We start from the raw sequence: 15,998 nt of genomic DNA, 5'->3' as shown, positions 1-15,998 counted from the left end.
TACTAGCTTCACAACAAGGAACTCTGATTGCTTGTTTGTGGTAGAAGTACTAGCTTCACAACAAGGCTTCACAACAACAAGGAACTCTGATTGCTTGTTTGTGGTAGAAGTACTAGCATAACAACAAGGAACTCTGATTGCTTGTTTGTGGTAGAAGTACTAGCTTCACAACAAGGAACTCTGATTGCTTGTTTGTGGTAGAAGTACTAGCTTCACAACAAGGAACTCTGATTGCTTGTTTGTGGTAGAAGTACTAGCTTCACAACAAGGAACTCTGATTGCATGTTTCTGGTAGAAGTACTAGCTTCACAACAAGGAACTCTGATTGCTTGTTTGTGGTAGAAGTACTAGCATACTAGCTTCTCACAACAAGGAACTCTGATTGCTTGTTTGTGGTAGAAGTACTAGCATCACAACAAGGAACTCTGATTGCTTGTTTGTGGTAGAAGTACTAGCTTCACAACAAGGAACTCTGATTGCTTGTTTGTGGTAGGAGTACTAGCTTCACAACAAGGAACTCTGATTGCTTGTTTGTGGTAGAAGTACTAGCTTCACAACAAGGAACTCTGATTGCTTGTTTGTGGTAGAAGTACTAGCTTCACAACAAGGAACTCTGATTGCTTGTTTGTGGTAGAAGTACTAGCTTCACAACAAGGAACTCTGATTGCTTGTTTTGTGGTAGAAGTACTAGCTTCACAACAAGGAACTCTGATTGCTTGTTTGTGGTAGAAGTACTAGCTTCACAACAAGGAACTCTGATTGCTTGTTTGTGGTAGAAGTACTAGCTTCACAACAAGGAACTCTGGGAAGGAACAACTCTTGACTTAGACAAGCAGCAACACACTAATTTACACACACGGGTATGCATGTCAATAAAAATGAGTGAGTGAGTTTAGTTTTACACCGTTTTATGCCGCTTTTTTTATATTCTAGCAATATCACAGGGGGGAACACCAGAAATGGCTTCACACATTGTACCCATGTGGGGATTCGAACCCGGGTCTTGGGCATGACAAGCAGACGCTTTAACCACAAGGCTACCCCACCACCAGCTCTGGGAAGGAAAGTTAAGGAGGGTTATAAGAGAGAATACAATGTCACTGCATTAGGCAATGGTTTGGGTGAGTCAGGTCTCTGTGGACAGCCTCCCACACAATTTAGAGTGAGTGAGCTAGTTTTTAACAATATTCTTGCAATATCATGGGCACAAGACATAGGGGTACTTTAACTCCTTCCATCATACAAAGCATATATTGAACATGCAGTATATGGTAACCAAATTCCAATCACCAGTCCTTCCAGGTAGCCATTCACTGCTGGGTGAACAGATAGTGATCTAACGTGAAGTGGCTGCAGTGTAAGTACAGGTACACTGGTGAGTCTAGGTTGAGGAGAGTAACTGCCAACCCACCGGCACCTGTCAACCTGCCAACTTCTCCTGATCAACGACCTGGATGCACCTTGTAAAATCCAAAACGAAGAGACTGGGTTACTGTGATTGACAGATATAAGCAGGTTTTGGTGGTTTCAACCAAGGCCATCGATGAGATGCAAAAGGTGCCATATTGTTGTGTTTCATCAAGGTTGCTGTTAACATTGTAATACTTCGGCATGCAAGATCCTTGCCAATTGTGATATGCAACTTGTGTTATTATTGGTACCCTTGCACATACAGGAAATGTCTTTTTTAATCACAGTATGAAACAGTATTGCTACAGTTAAACAAAAACTGCTTTAAAACCAGAACAGTTCTTAGAAGTAGCTTCCTGTTGGATTGTTTCCATATTGTTTACTTTACCACAGCAGCCTATAAATAATCAAACTGGGACCATACAAACTAATGATAGATTCTACAAGCATCAACCGATCAACGTACAGCTACACACAATCAACCAAGTCACAGAGTCGGATCACCTGATCGTTTCTGTTGCCTCGTAAGACAATCAAAAGTTGCTAGGGCCCCACTGTAAAATGGAGTCCTCTTAGGGAGGAGACAAGGAGGTCAGGTGAAATTGGGTTTAACGTCGTGCTTGAGAATATTTCACTCATATGACGACGTGCATGCGTGTGTATGTGTATGTGCAACTGCTTGTACTAGCCCAGACTGAAGCTGGTTTTATAGTGCTAGCCCACAGAGATACCATGCCGCAGTGAAGCATGAATATCCCACTCAGACACATTATACTGACTCCGAGCCGACCAGTCCTTGTTGTACCCATTAATGCCGAGCGCCAGGCAGGGACCAACAAGTACCATATTTTAACGTCTTTTTGGTATGATGCGGTCGGGGATCGAACCAGCGACCTTCTACTCTCCCGGCGGACGCTCTAACCACTACACCACAAGGAAGACAAGGAACATCAGACTCTTCCTCATATTCCCACCCACTTGTACTATCCTCAGTGAAAGATATTATGTTTTGAAAACAGCAAAAATATGCAGATGAAACATATTCTTCATGTGTGCTTGAAACACTATCCCATATCCAGCACAGACGAATGGATACATGATCTTCAGGTATCCTTTGTTACAAAACAGAAACCCAATTGCTACACATCAACTGTCAATAACGCCTTTGTAAAGAGTATTTCCACTGTCTGAGAAATGATGGTTTAAGAAGCACACAGGGTGTATGAGGTAATTAATATTAAGGAGATTGCAGTAATGCGATCTGAGACTTTGGGTTCTGTATGAACTACCTGGCTGTGAAGTTCAGATCTTCTAGTTAACTAACAGCATGCTGTGATGTGTGGTTTGTGTGACTGGAGGATATACACTGTATCAACTACCTAGCTGTGGAGTTCAGATCTTTAGTTAACTAACAGCATGCTGTGATGTGTGGTTTGTGTGACTGGAGGATATACACTGTATCAACTACCTGGCTGTGGAGCACAGATCTTCTAGTAAACTAACAGCATGCTGCGATGTGTGGTTTGTGTGACTGGAGGATATACACTGTATCAACTACCTAGCTGTGGAGCACAGATCTTCTAGTTAACTAACAGCATGCTGTGATGTGTTGTTTGTGTGACTGGAGGATATACACTGTATCAACTACCTAGCTGTGGAGTTCAGATCTTCTAGTTAACTAACAGCATGCTGTGATGTGTTGTTTGTGTGACTGGAGGATATACACTGTATCAACTACCTGGCTGTGGAGCACAGATCTAGTAAACTAACAGCATACTGTTATGTGTGGTTTGTGTGACTGGAGGATATACACTGTATCAACTACCTAGCTGTGGAGTTCAGATCTTCTAGTTAACTAACAGCATGCTGTGATGTGTGGTTTGTGTGACTGGAGGATATACACTGTATCAACTACCTAGCTGTGGAGCACAGATCTTCTAGTTAACCAACAGCATGCTGTGATGTGTTGTTTGTGTGACTATATCATATACACTGTATCAACTACCATGTTGTGTTGTATGTTAACAGGGTAAACACTTTCCTGCAGATCTTTGAACTTCATGAGTAGGTGATATATAGAGAATCTCACCCAAGTGTCTTCTGATATCAATTATATCAACACGAGTTGATAAAATTACAAATATCCGAGGCTTGCCGAGGATATTTTTCCTTTTATCAACGAGTGTTGATATATTGATATCAGAAGAAATTTGTGATGTGAGATTCTATTTATCATCCAAAATCACTCTTCATTAACTTTCAATGAAAAATGTACATCTCTGAACATGGTACTGCCATTAGACTTGCAGTGCAGCGATGTCATAGCATTGTGACGTCATCAAGTACATGACGTCATAGCATTGTCAGGCATTGTACAAAATCTACTGTCAAAACGATATCTCCTAGGAGATATCGTTTGATCTCACACAAGCGATATCTCCTGTGGAACACAGTTTTGGATGATAAATTGATATATTGTGTATAGCCTGTTCATACAAGACACATTTAAATGTGATATATGCTGTATAATGTGTCAAGCGGGATCTTGCAAGTTTACCTTTAACTGTGCTACACTCTGGTAAATGTGTCATGTGCGAACAGGCTACACACAATATATCACCTTCTTGTAGAACTGTGACACATGCTGTTATGTGTGTTGTGTGTTTGATGAGGGTATATTACATCCCCCTGGATCTCAGACCTTCCAGTTACTGATGTGACAAACACTGCGAAGTGCATGGTAATGTGTGTGAACTTTGTCATGTGTGTTACAAACCAGGGAATATAGAGGATATCACTTACCTGTGGATCTCGGACCTTCCAGTCGCAGGCGAGGTCATATGCTTCCTGGAACTGGCCGAGATGACACAGCACCTTGATCTTCTTCTCCAGTAGCTTGTCATTGTTTACATTGTTATGCAAACCTGCAAGAAACAATAATTGTGAAAATCACAGGATTGATCACTTTGATGTAATGCAGGTCTTAGACGTTTGTCAACATGGCAGGGTTCGATCTTTATGCTCGCCCGCAAGCCCGAGGCAAGTAAAAATTTAGTCGGGCGATTGGAAACAAACTTACACTAGTCCGGCAGACTACTAGTTTTTTCCAGTGATTATTGATCAAATACTGCAACTTAGATCATCCATTTTCAACTCTCCCCACCAGACTAGTGAATTCAGTGTTGCAGAACTCTAAGATAACATCTACATAGTGTCAATTTACTCAAAACATCTTAGTGGTCAAAAAAGCAAAGTAACGATGTTTCGAGGAAATCATTAAACAAATTGAATAAACTAAAGAATAAATCAACAACAGTATTCATAAAAATGTCAAACGTATGTTATAAGTTACTATTTCCATCTTTTTTGTGCAATTGTGCAGTGTAAGTCAAGTGACATCTCGGCTCTCGAACTTCACGCTCGGACACAATGTTTAATGCTAAAATATATGCATGAAACATTTTTGTCACAGGTCATAACCTAGCACGATATGTCCACTAAGTTCCATAATATAGGTATAAGTGGTGATTTTTGCATAAAAGGTTCAGAATAATATGTTTAACCAAAAACTTTCATCTAAATCTCAAAGTTTTTGTTTACGACGACGATATACATTGCTGTAATATGATTGGCTGCCTTAGGTCATGTGCATGACCAATCACCATATTTATATGTTCAGAGCTTTCGAACGATACTCGTCATCAAACAAAACGCCGTGCATGGTATCCATAGGAAGCTACGAAAACGGAGGTATTTCCCGCTATTGTGTCACGTTACTTAGCAGGAGGCAATTGATATCGGGAAATAGATGACCTTACGTGTTATTTGAGAAATCTTTTAACAATAATGTTCCGATTACGTAAAAATGAAAATATAAAAGAAAACGATAGGCGAATGTATTGTCATGTTACAAACATTTGTTTCTTCCATCGTGGTTTATCTGGACATCATAAATGTGTAAGCTTGAGTTTTCATTTAAAATTTACTTTTATAAAGTTTTATTATTTGAATAATATGACAAAAAATAACTTCATATATATTAACAGTAGGATGAGACCTTTCAAATGGTGTATGACATGTAGTAGCAATGATGTTTTACAAGCTGATATTTTCCTTGATAAACACAAGCTTCATCGATGACCTCAGAGTCTCTGGGAACTCGGTGTCATGGCAGTAAAAAAAAACTCTTGTTGACTGGCGTTGAAAGAGTTAAGAGTAAATTAGATCATTTATTAAATACAACAATAAAGCAATGGACTTCTTGTTTTGTTTGTGGGCTCGTGATAGTTGAAGGTTACTTTTAGGTTTAGTTCTAACCCTGCATGGTCAAACCCACAAGTGTAAGTATGGTGTTGATAAACAACATATCACACCAATTGTAATGGATGGATGGATGGATGGATGGACGTACGTACGTATGTATATGTGTGTGTGCGTACGTGCGTGCGTGCGTGCGTGTGCATGCATGTAAGAATTTTGATGGCAATACATTACAATTTAAATCCATCTATGGTTAAATACTTTGAAAAGTTAAATACAACTAACTATCCTTTTATGTTGAAAGGAGCCTCCTTCATGTCACCACAAATAAGTGTGAATCTGGCATGGTGGTTGATAAGAAGACCAACACAACAGGTGCCTGACTCTGAGGGTGTGGTTTCAAATCCCCCGAATGGGACTCAATCCAACAAAAGTACTGGAATCTGTACTTTACTGTGTTCACACTTAAAAAATAAATGCAAACAATGAGAAACAAACTTTGACTTTATACATGACAAGTCAACACCTCAACCACTGAGCTACTTCACCAACTAATTCAGATTGGCATGAACAAGGTATATTTTAACTGTGAATACATCCATTACTTAAGGGTGTGACTACTGGCTGAACTTTGAATGCATTGCAAGTGTGCATAGATTGAATGTAATATCTTAATGACAAGGTAAAGTTTCAACACTAAAAAATTGATATGGTATCATATCCACAGTGAGTAAGTAAGTTGTTTTTGAGCTTTTAGAAATATTCTATCAGTATCATGGCAGGGGACACCAGAAATGGGCTTCACACATAGTGCCAATATGGTGAGTGAGTGAGTTTAGTTTTATGCCACACTCAGCCATATTCCAGCTATATGGCAGATGTCTGTAAATAATCAAGGCTGGACCAGACAATCCAGTGATCAACAGCATGAGCTTCGATCTACGCAATTGGGAATTGATGACATGTGTCAATTAGTGCCAATATTGGGAATCAAACCCAGGACAACAGCATGACGAGTGAAAGCTTTAACCACTCACCCGCATCACCCCAGTATGGATGTCATCACATATCATATATTGGCCACTGATAAGGAAGTTGATCAATGTGTTTAAATTTAACATTGTATAATCATAAGGAAAGAATTCAATTTTAACCTTTGAATTGATCAGCCAAGTTCAGAGTGATTAACTCCATTTCTATATTGGTAATTTTTTGTCTATACATCAAAATAAATTTTATTATTGGTTAATATATCGATATATCACGGTCAATGGTATTAATACCCAAAGTACATTTTGATTAAAGGGATACCTTGTTTGAACTGATACACTGGATATATATCTTAAAAATTCAATAATATTTCTGTAGGCAATCGTTAGCATGGTCAGTATTGTTGGGCACTAAAAGTAAGTATAAAACTACATATATAACAATAGTTGCAACTTAATTCAAAGGTATCTCAAATGTGATCTGAAAATTTGCTATACTATTAGAAGAATAAAAATGTCCTCTCTTTTTCAAGACTAGATCAGAAGACGAGTCGAAATGTTATTTCGCTGTACATAACGACAATGTTTTACACTTACAGCTTCAGTTCTTATCTTCATTCTTGTAAAGTACAAAATATTTCAAAGTTAAATCCATTTTTATTCCTTTGTTCTGAAAAATTTGATATATTGTAAGTTGACTATGCTTCAGAAAAAAGAGAAATTTAAGAACCAAAACAAAACATTGCTATTATTATGCATTAGGGTTTTAGATATCAAACAAACACCTTTTCAAGTCTTAAAACATCCAAAGAAACACAAAAGGAGAGTCCTTCATTGGATCGTTTTCCTCATCAGGCATTTCCTGAAAAGATGTGGACAATTACCATTCACGGAAAACATCCACTAAAGAAAACACTGATGCCCACAGGATATGTACCATAATTGAACAGAAATACTGTACAAAAGTTTCATTATTCAAGCTCTTATCCTGATGTGAAAAACGTTCAAGGACATACTGAAACAAACTAATAAATAGATTAATACATTGTAATTTCCGAAACACAGTTTCTAAAATCTGCAGTACAGAAACAGATAAGCATCAATGCAACTCAAAGACAATATTGAAATCTCCGTCAGCCTCATCTCAGACTGGGATAGCTGTGTACTATCACTTCACACTGATGCCAAGCTTACCTACTGGGTAGGACACGACCACAAATCCGGGTCGCAGGTTGGGACGATATAATGGCCAGAACTGGTTCATCATCATGTGCATCAACCACCCCTTAACCCCCTGAAATATGTCACCATTTTCCTCACCCGCCACGGCAATGCCCTTCCCTCATAGCGCCAAGGATGAAGGGACTTTGTAAATACCAGTGTCACCAGCCAAAAATCAATCATATCAATAATTACTAGGAACGATTAACAGGTAGAGTTATGAATTATGTACAATGCCACAGCCAATGAGGTCTTTCTACGTACCTGACAACTTGAAATATATATAACACTCAATAACTGAACGTTATGAAGAATAATAATGTTTATCATCAGAATAATCAATGGCAAGATTCTTTCCCAAAATGTAATTCTTTCTATGGTTACAATCCAAGTTTTTTAAATTTAGTAAAGCGACAAATCCATAATCATGAAATATGAATATATCCTTCTTTCATCGAAAGAAACACTCAGAGAATTTAGTATTAACAAATGTATCCCAGATTCCTGTACAAAGATGTCAATGTAAAGCACATTTATAACAAAAATAGTTCCAACAATATCCAAGTGTTGATAGCTTTTAAAAATAATAACGACATATTAAATAGCAACAGCCAAATATTTTGATCCTTCATCAGAAACTTTCATTGTGAAACCCAAAGTCCTTGTGGTGTAGGTAAATATATTTAATTATTGCTATCAGCCAATATGAATATGATGTAAATGTGTAAATTCCAACTATTATCTGTAATAGTTATAGTTAGAGAGTACTAGTACACAGACTCATACCCCAAAACATGGATGCACACACTGACAAGCTGCCAATGTTCAGATCTTGACATGTTGAGGTGTGATGTAAAGACTGGACATCAACGACAGCAGAGGGATGGCAGTATGTTGTACATACACACATCAATAGAGATGCTAGCCCTGGAATCTACTGAATGGGTGTTGCTATGGACAACTACTTTTTTTTAAAACACAACACTTCAGACATTGATTTGAAGAGGCAGTTGTATGGTGTTTATGCAGTGACATGGAGACCAATGTCTCATTGATGTACATATGACAGGACAGTCAGCATTATTCAGTCATGACAGCTAGTGAGGTGAGGTGAGGTGACTGACTGAGTTTGGTTTTACGCCGCTTTTAGCAATATTCCAGCAACATCACGGCAGGGGACACCAGAAATGGGCTTCACACATCGTACCCATGTGGGGATTCGAACCCGGGTCTTCGGCGTGACGAGCCAACGCTTTAACCACTAGGCTACCCCACCGCCCCTGAGGTGAGGTGAGGTGAGGTGAGGTGAGGTTAGGTGAAATTGGGTTTTACGTCGTGCTTGAGAATATTTCGCTCATATGACGACGTGCATGCGTGTGTATGTGTATGTGCGGTTGCTTGTACTACCCCAGACTGAAGCTGGTTTTAAAGTGCTAGCCCACTGAGATACCAAGCCGCAGTGAAGCATGAATACCCCACTCAGCCACTTTATACTGACTCCGAGCCGACCAGTCCTTGTTGTACCCATTAATGACGAGCGCCAGGCAGGGACCAACAAGTACCATATTTTAACGTCTTTTGGTATGACACGGTCGGGGATCGAACCCGCGACCTTCCGCTCACCGGGCGGACGCTCTAACCACTACACCACGGAGGCGGTCCACGCCAGCTAGTAGACCCCGGGCACAGGTGGTTGATAAAATGAGTAATGATCCCTGCAGTCGGGACAAACAGGCACACAATCAGCCATGTTTACAATGTAACCTCCCATAAGGCAAGCATTGGTTATAAGGCTTGTACTTAAATAACAAACCAACACAAGCTGTTCCATGTTATGCAAAGCAATGCTAGTGCTATGATGATCATAAGCCTATGTTAAACTATGAGAGTTACAACCACCAGTGCTGACATTGCCTTAAGGAACGGAGCCATGATCAGATTATATTTGACATCTACCAGCTGAGTAAAATACTACAAAACATTAGCTTAATTGTCAGTATGAAGCAATGTTTGATACTGTGATCAATTGGTTGGCATTTTATTATTTGTTATTAATAATTAGGGCTGCAACGAATTCACCATGTGGCGAATATGATACATATCATGAATATTGGGTAATGAATACGAATAATTATTCACGAATACAATATTGTAGTTAAGTTATTTATGCACAATATGGACGCCCATGTTGACAGTGTTAATTTGTCACAGCAATAACCAGTGATCTCCTGACATTTGGTATGTAATAGTTAATCAACAGTACCATGTGCGGCCTTGGCAAACTCACATGACTTGCGCTACTGCAAGGCTAGTACATATTCCATTCTTGCATATCTCACTTTCCAAAAGTACACAAGGGTTCAAGTAACACGTGTTCCCTTAAAAAAAATCGTAAATATTCGTTAATATTCGGGTTCTGGTTACCACGAATAACGAATTGAATTCATGAAGGGCTACGGTTCGATTCAACGAATATGCGAGTGAATCGTTACAGCCTTAGTTATTAGGTTTGTTCAGCTGAATAATTACTGCTTATTACTGGTTATATTAACTTTGTAATTTTTCCAAAGATCACATGACAAAGAACCTCATGTTCTCATGGATTAACCTTTTCAAAATCATGCCGAATTTCTACACAATAAACTCAGGACTCAATGAATTCTAGAATCACTTAAGAACAACGATCCAAGTCGTTATCAGAGACAACATCTGAGACACTGCCATGATTTGGGCTCTTACAATTAGCAAACAATATAAAGACAGTTATGTGTTGAATTCATCTGAATTTTCTAATAGTTTTAACTGAACATAATAAATAATATATCAAATGCTGACTTGTTATTGTATTTGAAAAAACCCCAACCCATTTATATTGAATACCCTATACCCAAGATAGGTATCATGTTCACCCAAACATGGATTCATTGAAGCACTAGCCTCGACATATTACTGAAATACAGTTCTAATGTGTGTTACATTCCAATATCAAACGTTGAAGAATCAATGATTCTAGAGTCACTTTGGTTACTTAATTTTACAGGGGTTCAAAAATCTTTTTAAAATCCACTTGCCACAGGGCAAGTGACTTTAAGAAAGTAACTTGTCCTGGCTATTTTTCCACTTGCCCTGATTTTTATGACATAATCATGATGATGTAATTATGAAAGAATAAATCAACATGGTATTTGATGTTAATGTTCACTGGACTAGTTATAGAGAAATGATAAATGGCAAAGAAGGATAACTCTACTTAATTATCATTGCAAAATTTAATAGCTACATTTTGAGCAGATATGAAATGAAATCCAAGTTTATTTGCAGTTTGAAACTGTAAGCGGAGATTATCTAATAGCCCACTGACAAGTAAGATACCAGTATTTGATTGCCCGAAATGAAAACTGACTTGTCCCGGGCATCGGGCGATGGGATTATGAACCCCTGTTTTATAACGATACAAATTGTGGAAAGTCATGTTGACACACTTCTAAGAATATAGCAAGCTATCTGAAACTCTATCAGCTCTCTGGTTGAACAAAAACATGACAGCTGATAAGTTCTGATTGAAACCTGTTTTAAAATATTAGTGGTGTAAATGTTCACAAAAATAAATATTTTAGTGTTGAACCAAGAGAATTATCAAGTATATGACAGGCTGCTGTCTTGAACCCGGTCACCAGACCAAACAACAGAACATAGTTCCCTCATTAATAATTATTGTTTAACCTTTTCACAAAAGACATCATTATGACTGTATAGGAAAGTGATACAGCCAATACATTTATCTTTATATGGTGAGGCAAAATGAGGTTAAACATCGTGTTCTAAATTATTGCCCTTTTCACTGATGGCTGGTGGGGTAGCCTTGTGGTTAAGGCATTTACTTGTTACACCAAAGACCCGGGTTCAATTCTCCACATGGGCACAATGTGTGAACCCATTTCTGATGTCCCCTGCCGGGATATTGCTGGAATATTGCTAAAAGCGGCGTAAAACTAAACTCACTCACTCACTCATTTTTACTGACATGCATACCCGTGTTTGTATATTAGTGTGTTGCTGCTTGTCCAAGTCAGTCAAGTCTTTTTTGTGGGCTTCAATGTCACAGTTTAACATTTAAACTCCATTCAGACACAACATTGACTGAGCCAACCGGTCCTTGTTTTGTCCTAATATCTCTTATCATGCCGTTAATGGAGAGCACCAGGCAAGGAAACAACAAGTGCCATATTTTAATGTTTTCTGGAAAGACTCTGTTGGGAGACCTAACCACCAACCTTTCGCTCTCCCAGCAAACATGTTTTCTACTAGACTGCAGTGGTGCTTCTTTCACCAGATCTTCTGCAGTTCAGTAATGATCGTTAACATATCACTTGACATTAGTCCATGAGTTGACTGAATAAAGCCAACAAGAAAATCTTGTTTCCATGGTAGTCACCAACACTGCAGATTCATCTCAACTGCCTGTTGACAGGCAATTCTGATACTGTAAACAAGTGTCTCACAGCATCAGCAACAACAAGATCTCAATGGAGGTTGGAACAATGATCAATAAATGGCCTTGATCAGAAGTCAATCAATATGGAAGGAAATGTACACTTTTGTGTGCAGTCATGAATTCTGCAAACAATTTGCTTATTTCAATCAATACTAGAAAGTTCAGGCCTGTGGTTTTAGGCCTTTCTTCCATTTAGTGACTGAGTCTGGTGATATCATTTCCAATAAAGAAAGATTAATTTATAAAAGTCAGTAAACTCAGATTAATATGCATAACAACACTATGGGAGTTTTTCAGTGAGCCGTCTGCAAGGTTTACAGCAGTGGGTAACACTTTAAAATATCCACTGGTTTAAGTTGCCATAAATATTCATGAGGGGTGGAAATAACCCATTGCCCGACGTCCGAGTCCAGTGTTTTTATCTGTCGGGCAAGCAAATTCGTATATCACACCGTACCGGTGTCCAGTTGACTTTCCAAAGTTAGTTATGTTGTTTATTTTAAAAATTCAACAAGAAAACGGATGGTATAGTGGAAAAAGTATCAGGGCAAGTGATTTTACATGTGCCACTGTTCCGGAGTACACAGGCAATTTTAAAGTTATTAACCCCCACACACACACCCACACCCACACACACACCCGTAAACTCTATCAAAACTGTGTCTAGCTGATCAATGTCAGCTGTTAACTAACGCAGCAGTAGAAGCAGAACACCCTATTGCATCATAGACAGTTGTTTCACTCGTCATGGCCAGTGACTGACTCAGCCTTTTCTTTATGGTGACCTCTCCTGCACTACCCAGTTAGATTACAATATACATTGCCTAAGCTGGTGACAGCTAATGTTATTGTTGAAGTACTGAAAACAAAGTAACAGCAACACTGGAGTGGATCAGTAGTACTTAAGTGGATCAGCAACAATAAGTGAGTGGTGTGATAACAGGTCACTTTCCCCAGTGGTGAAGTTAGGTCCCATGTGGGTTAACATCACGTTCAAGATTGATGCACTTTTAAAGCTACACGTATGTGTGTATATGTCTTGAATGTGCATGTGTGTTTACGCACCTGCAGCAAGGAGCATACATGCTCCGTGTGTGCATGCATGCATGCATGCCCCCACAAAGCCACAACACATCAGCTTGTGGGGGGTTACAGCAGAAGATGAAAACCGCTGCAGTGAAACCTTTAACTTCGGGTACCCATAATCACTGACATAAAGGAGTGTGAACGCTGCTTTTTAGCAACATTTCAGCAACGTCATGGCTGGGGACACTACAAATGGGCTTCATATAATGTACCCTAGACTAATGTTTAGTCCCTGAAAACACATAAATTTGATAGTAGCCAATAAACCCATTTAAATTGAAAAGGAGCCCCTGTACACAAGGCCTCTACCATAGTTTTATGTCACCCAATGTGCTTGTTAATTAAGAGTTGACAGATGAAACTGTGAGGCAAGATTCCAGACCACTGTCAAGGATGTTGGTCCGGCCAGCAATGGTAGTTAGATATGTTTACTTTGTAACCCGACCCCCAAAGTGAGTTAGTTTTCTTGCAGATGTTAACAGACCCTGAACCTGAGGAAATCTAGACTTGCTTTATTTAGGGCTTTAGCATTGCAGGGAGGGCTAAGCATTGGGGAAAATAATATGGTTCAGGGACTGTGAGACAGACTAAATGTACCCATGAGGGGAATTGAACCCAGGTCTTCAGTGACAGCGAACACTTTAACCACTAGGCTAGTTTGGGTGAATGTTGTGCTCAGATCCACGAGTGAGTGAGTGAGTGAGAGTGTAAAACAGTTTTGGACAGTATTCCACTTACATCACAAGTTTTCAGCTTGATGTTGGATGAAAGCTCTAAGTGATATAGGCCTTTGAAGTTTAAAGGTCACATGCAACGTAAAACATAACTTTGCAGATTCTGATACCTTTCGGTATGGACATACCGAAACAAATCGTCAAAAATGCAAATTCAACTTATAAAGTTGAAAAATAACGCGATGAAAAAAACAGCGCGAAATCGGGAGTTCAAACGTTTCACTAATTTTCCCCAGACTTTTCTGGGGAAAACGGGTTTCAACAGCTGGGCTGCGCTCATAGCACGTGCGCAAGTAAATAGGTTCGCGCAGCTTGGAAGCGGGTTGTAGGGTGAATACTCGGTGAAGGCTTTGGTGTGAGCTATTTTTCTAATGTTTTGTTGATATCTCACAGGCGCGAACTTTTTATATGTTATGACAGTAAATTAACTGTTTATATAATTTCATTTGTCTATTTCACCACACGTTCTTCTTACCGAGACACTTTCTCAGTTTGATACTTAAAAGCAATGTCATTATTTAGCGTTGACACAATTTCTAACTGTGATATAGATATGTCGTTGTCACAGACAAAACTCAATGTCTTGTTTTATTAACACCTGTGTGTCTGCCTGCCTGTCTGCTAATGACAATATTCAATACACAACTGCAATCACTGACCACATGCAATTCGAACTTAACACCAATATCAGGCTATATACCATAAACAAAACGCATTGATTTATGGCCCGAGTTCGGTCTCTGTCACATTATGTAATTACACAGACAGGCAGGTGTGATACTTGAACACATGACATGTTATGATGTCTGTTGATTGCAAAATGTTATACACAAAAAATGAGCATGTATTTACAAAACCCAACATCTCTATATATACACACACAATGAGCCATGAAGGCGGCATCTGCTAATGAACCAGCCGTTACACTTGAGTGCACACCCACCCGCTCTGACTGGGTTCGGTATCCCGGCTGATTCGTTTCGAGGGAGGTAAACCCAAGTACAAAATATTGCACTTTTGATTTGCGATTATACGCTTATAATTTTGTTTATTTGTTTTTTCATAATCAGCAATGCATATTATATGTCATGAAGAAGAGATAATTGTGTTTTAATTATGTTTGATTTTTTGGTTGCATGTGACCTTTAACACAATGGTGAAACCCATAATCACCGGTATAGGGATGACAAACCTAGACACAATCAGTGCCAACTGGGACCTGTGTCCCCCTTTTGTGATGAAGGTAACTGACTTGGATACTTACCCTTATTACATTCTTCCAGTGCCTCTGTATGTTTTCTCTGCAAGACAAACAGAAAAAAGATAACATGTCAAGGATAAAATGCTTGGTCAATGAACTAATTGCTGTATTTTAAATCTCAAATTAGGTGTAGCACAAGATTCCCTCAATATTTACTAACAGGCCTGGCCAATTGTTTGAAGGATCAACATAGCCTAAATGTTTAATAGATATCAACTTATGATAATGTTTGAATAAACATACTACTTTTAATCAGCATTTTTGCTACATTTTGGAGACAAAATTTATTCCAAGTTTTTGAGTTGACTGCAATGTATTTATGTGATCAGACTAGGTATGTTGGCCTGACGACCATGTAAGCTCATCAGATACAGCAACATAACACAAGATAACACAACTGGGTCACGTCTGACATGAGTCAAGTACACTGCCATCTGCATATTTCAGACAATGCTCTCAAAATGTCTTTGGAATTGGACAGTGCTCTGATAATTATACAGATGTGAAGTTCAAAATTAAACTAACTGGCAAGTCATATAAAA

The 15,998-nt window shown here is 38.8% G+C and overlaps 1 protein-coding gene across 3 annotated transcripts in view; it reads right to left on the bottom strand.

The window, feature by feature from the left end:
• Window positions 1-15,998, bottom strand: part of LOC124291674 (probable helicase with zinc finger domain) — a 62,317-nt gene that overhangs the window by 33,537 nt on the left and 12,782 nt on the right. For 2 of the 3 annotated variants that reach the window (XM_046728722.1, XM_046728724.1), the window contains exons 3-4: window positions 15,460-15,496; window positions 4,213-4,334 (exon numbers count right to left, since the gene is read on the bottom strand). In XM_046728722.1, the coding sequence (XP_046584678.1) occupies window positions 4,213-4,334; window positions 15,460-15,496 (159 nt within the window). Of the gene's footprint in view, window positions 1-4,212; window positions 4,335-7,853; window positions 7,967-15,459; window positions 15,497-15,998 lie in introns of those variants that run through there. The other variant, XM_046728725.1, reaches the window with a different exon arrangement.

The sequence above is a fragment of the Haliotis rubra genome, unplaced genomic scaffold (assembly GCF_003918875.1).
Source record: "Haliotis rubra isolate DU_JTF1 unplaced genomic scaffold, ASM391887v1 Scf5, whole genome shotgun sequence".
Classification (NCBI taxonomy): Eukaryota; Metazoa; Mollusca; class Gastropoda; order Lepetellida; family Haliotidae; genus Haliotis; species Haliotis rubra.
The sequence above is the reverse complement of the archived record's forward strand: the minus strand, read 5'-3'. Positions and strand labels throughout refer to the sequence as shown.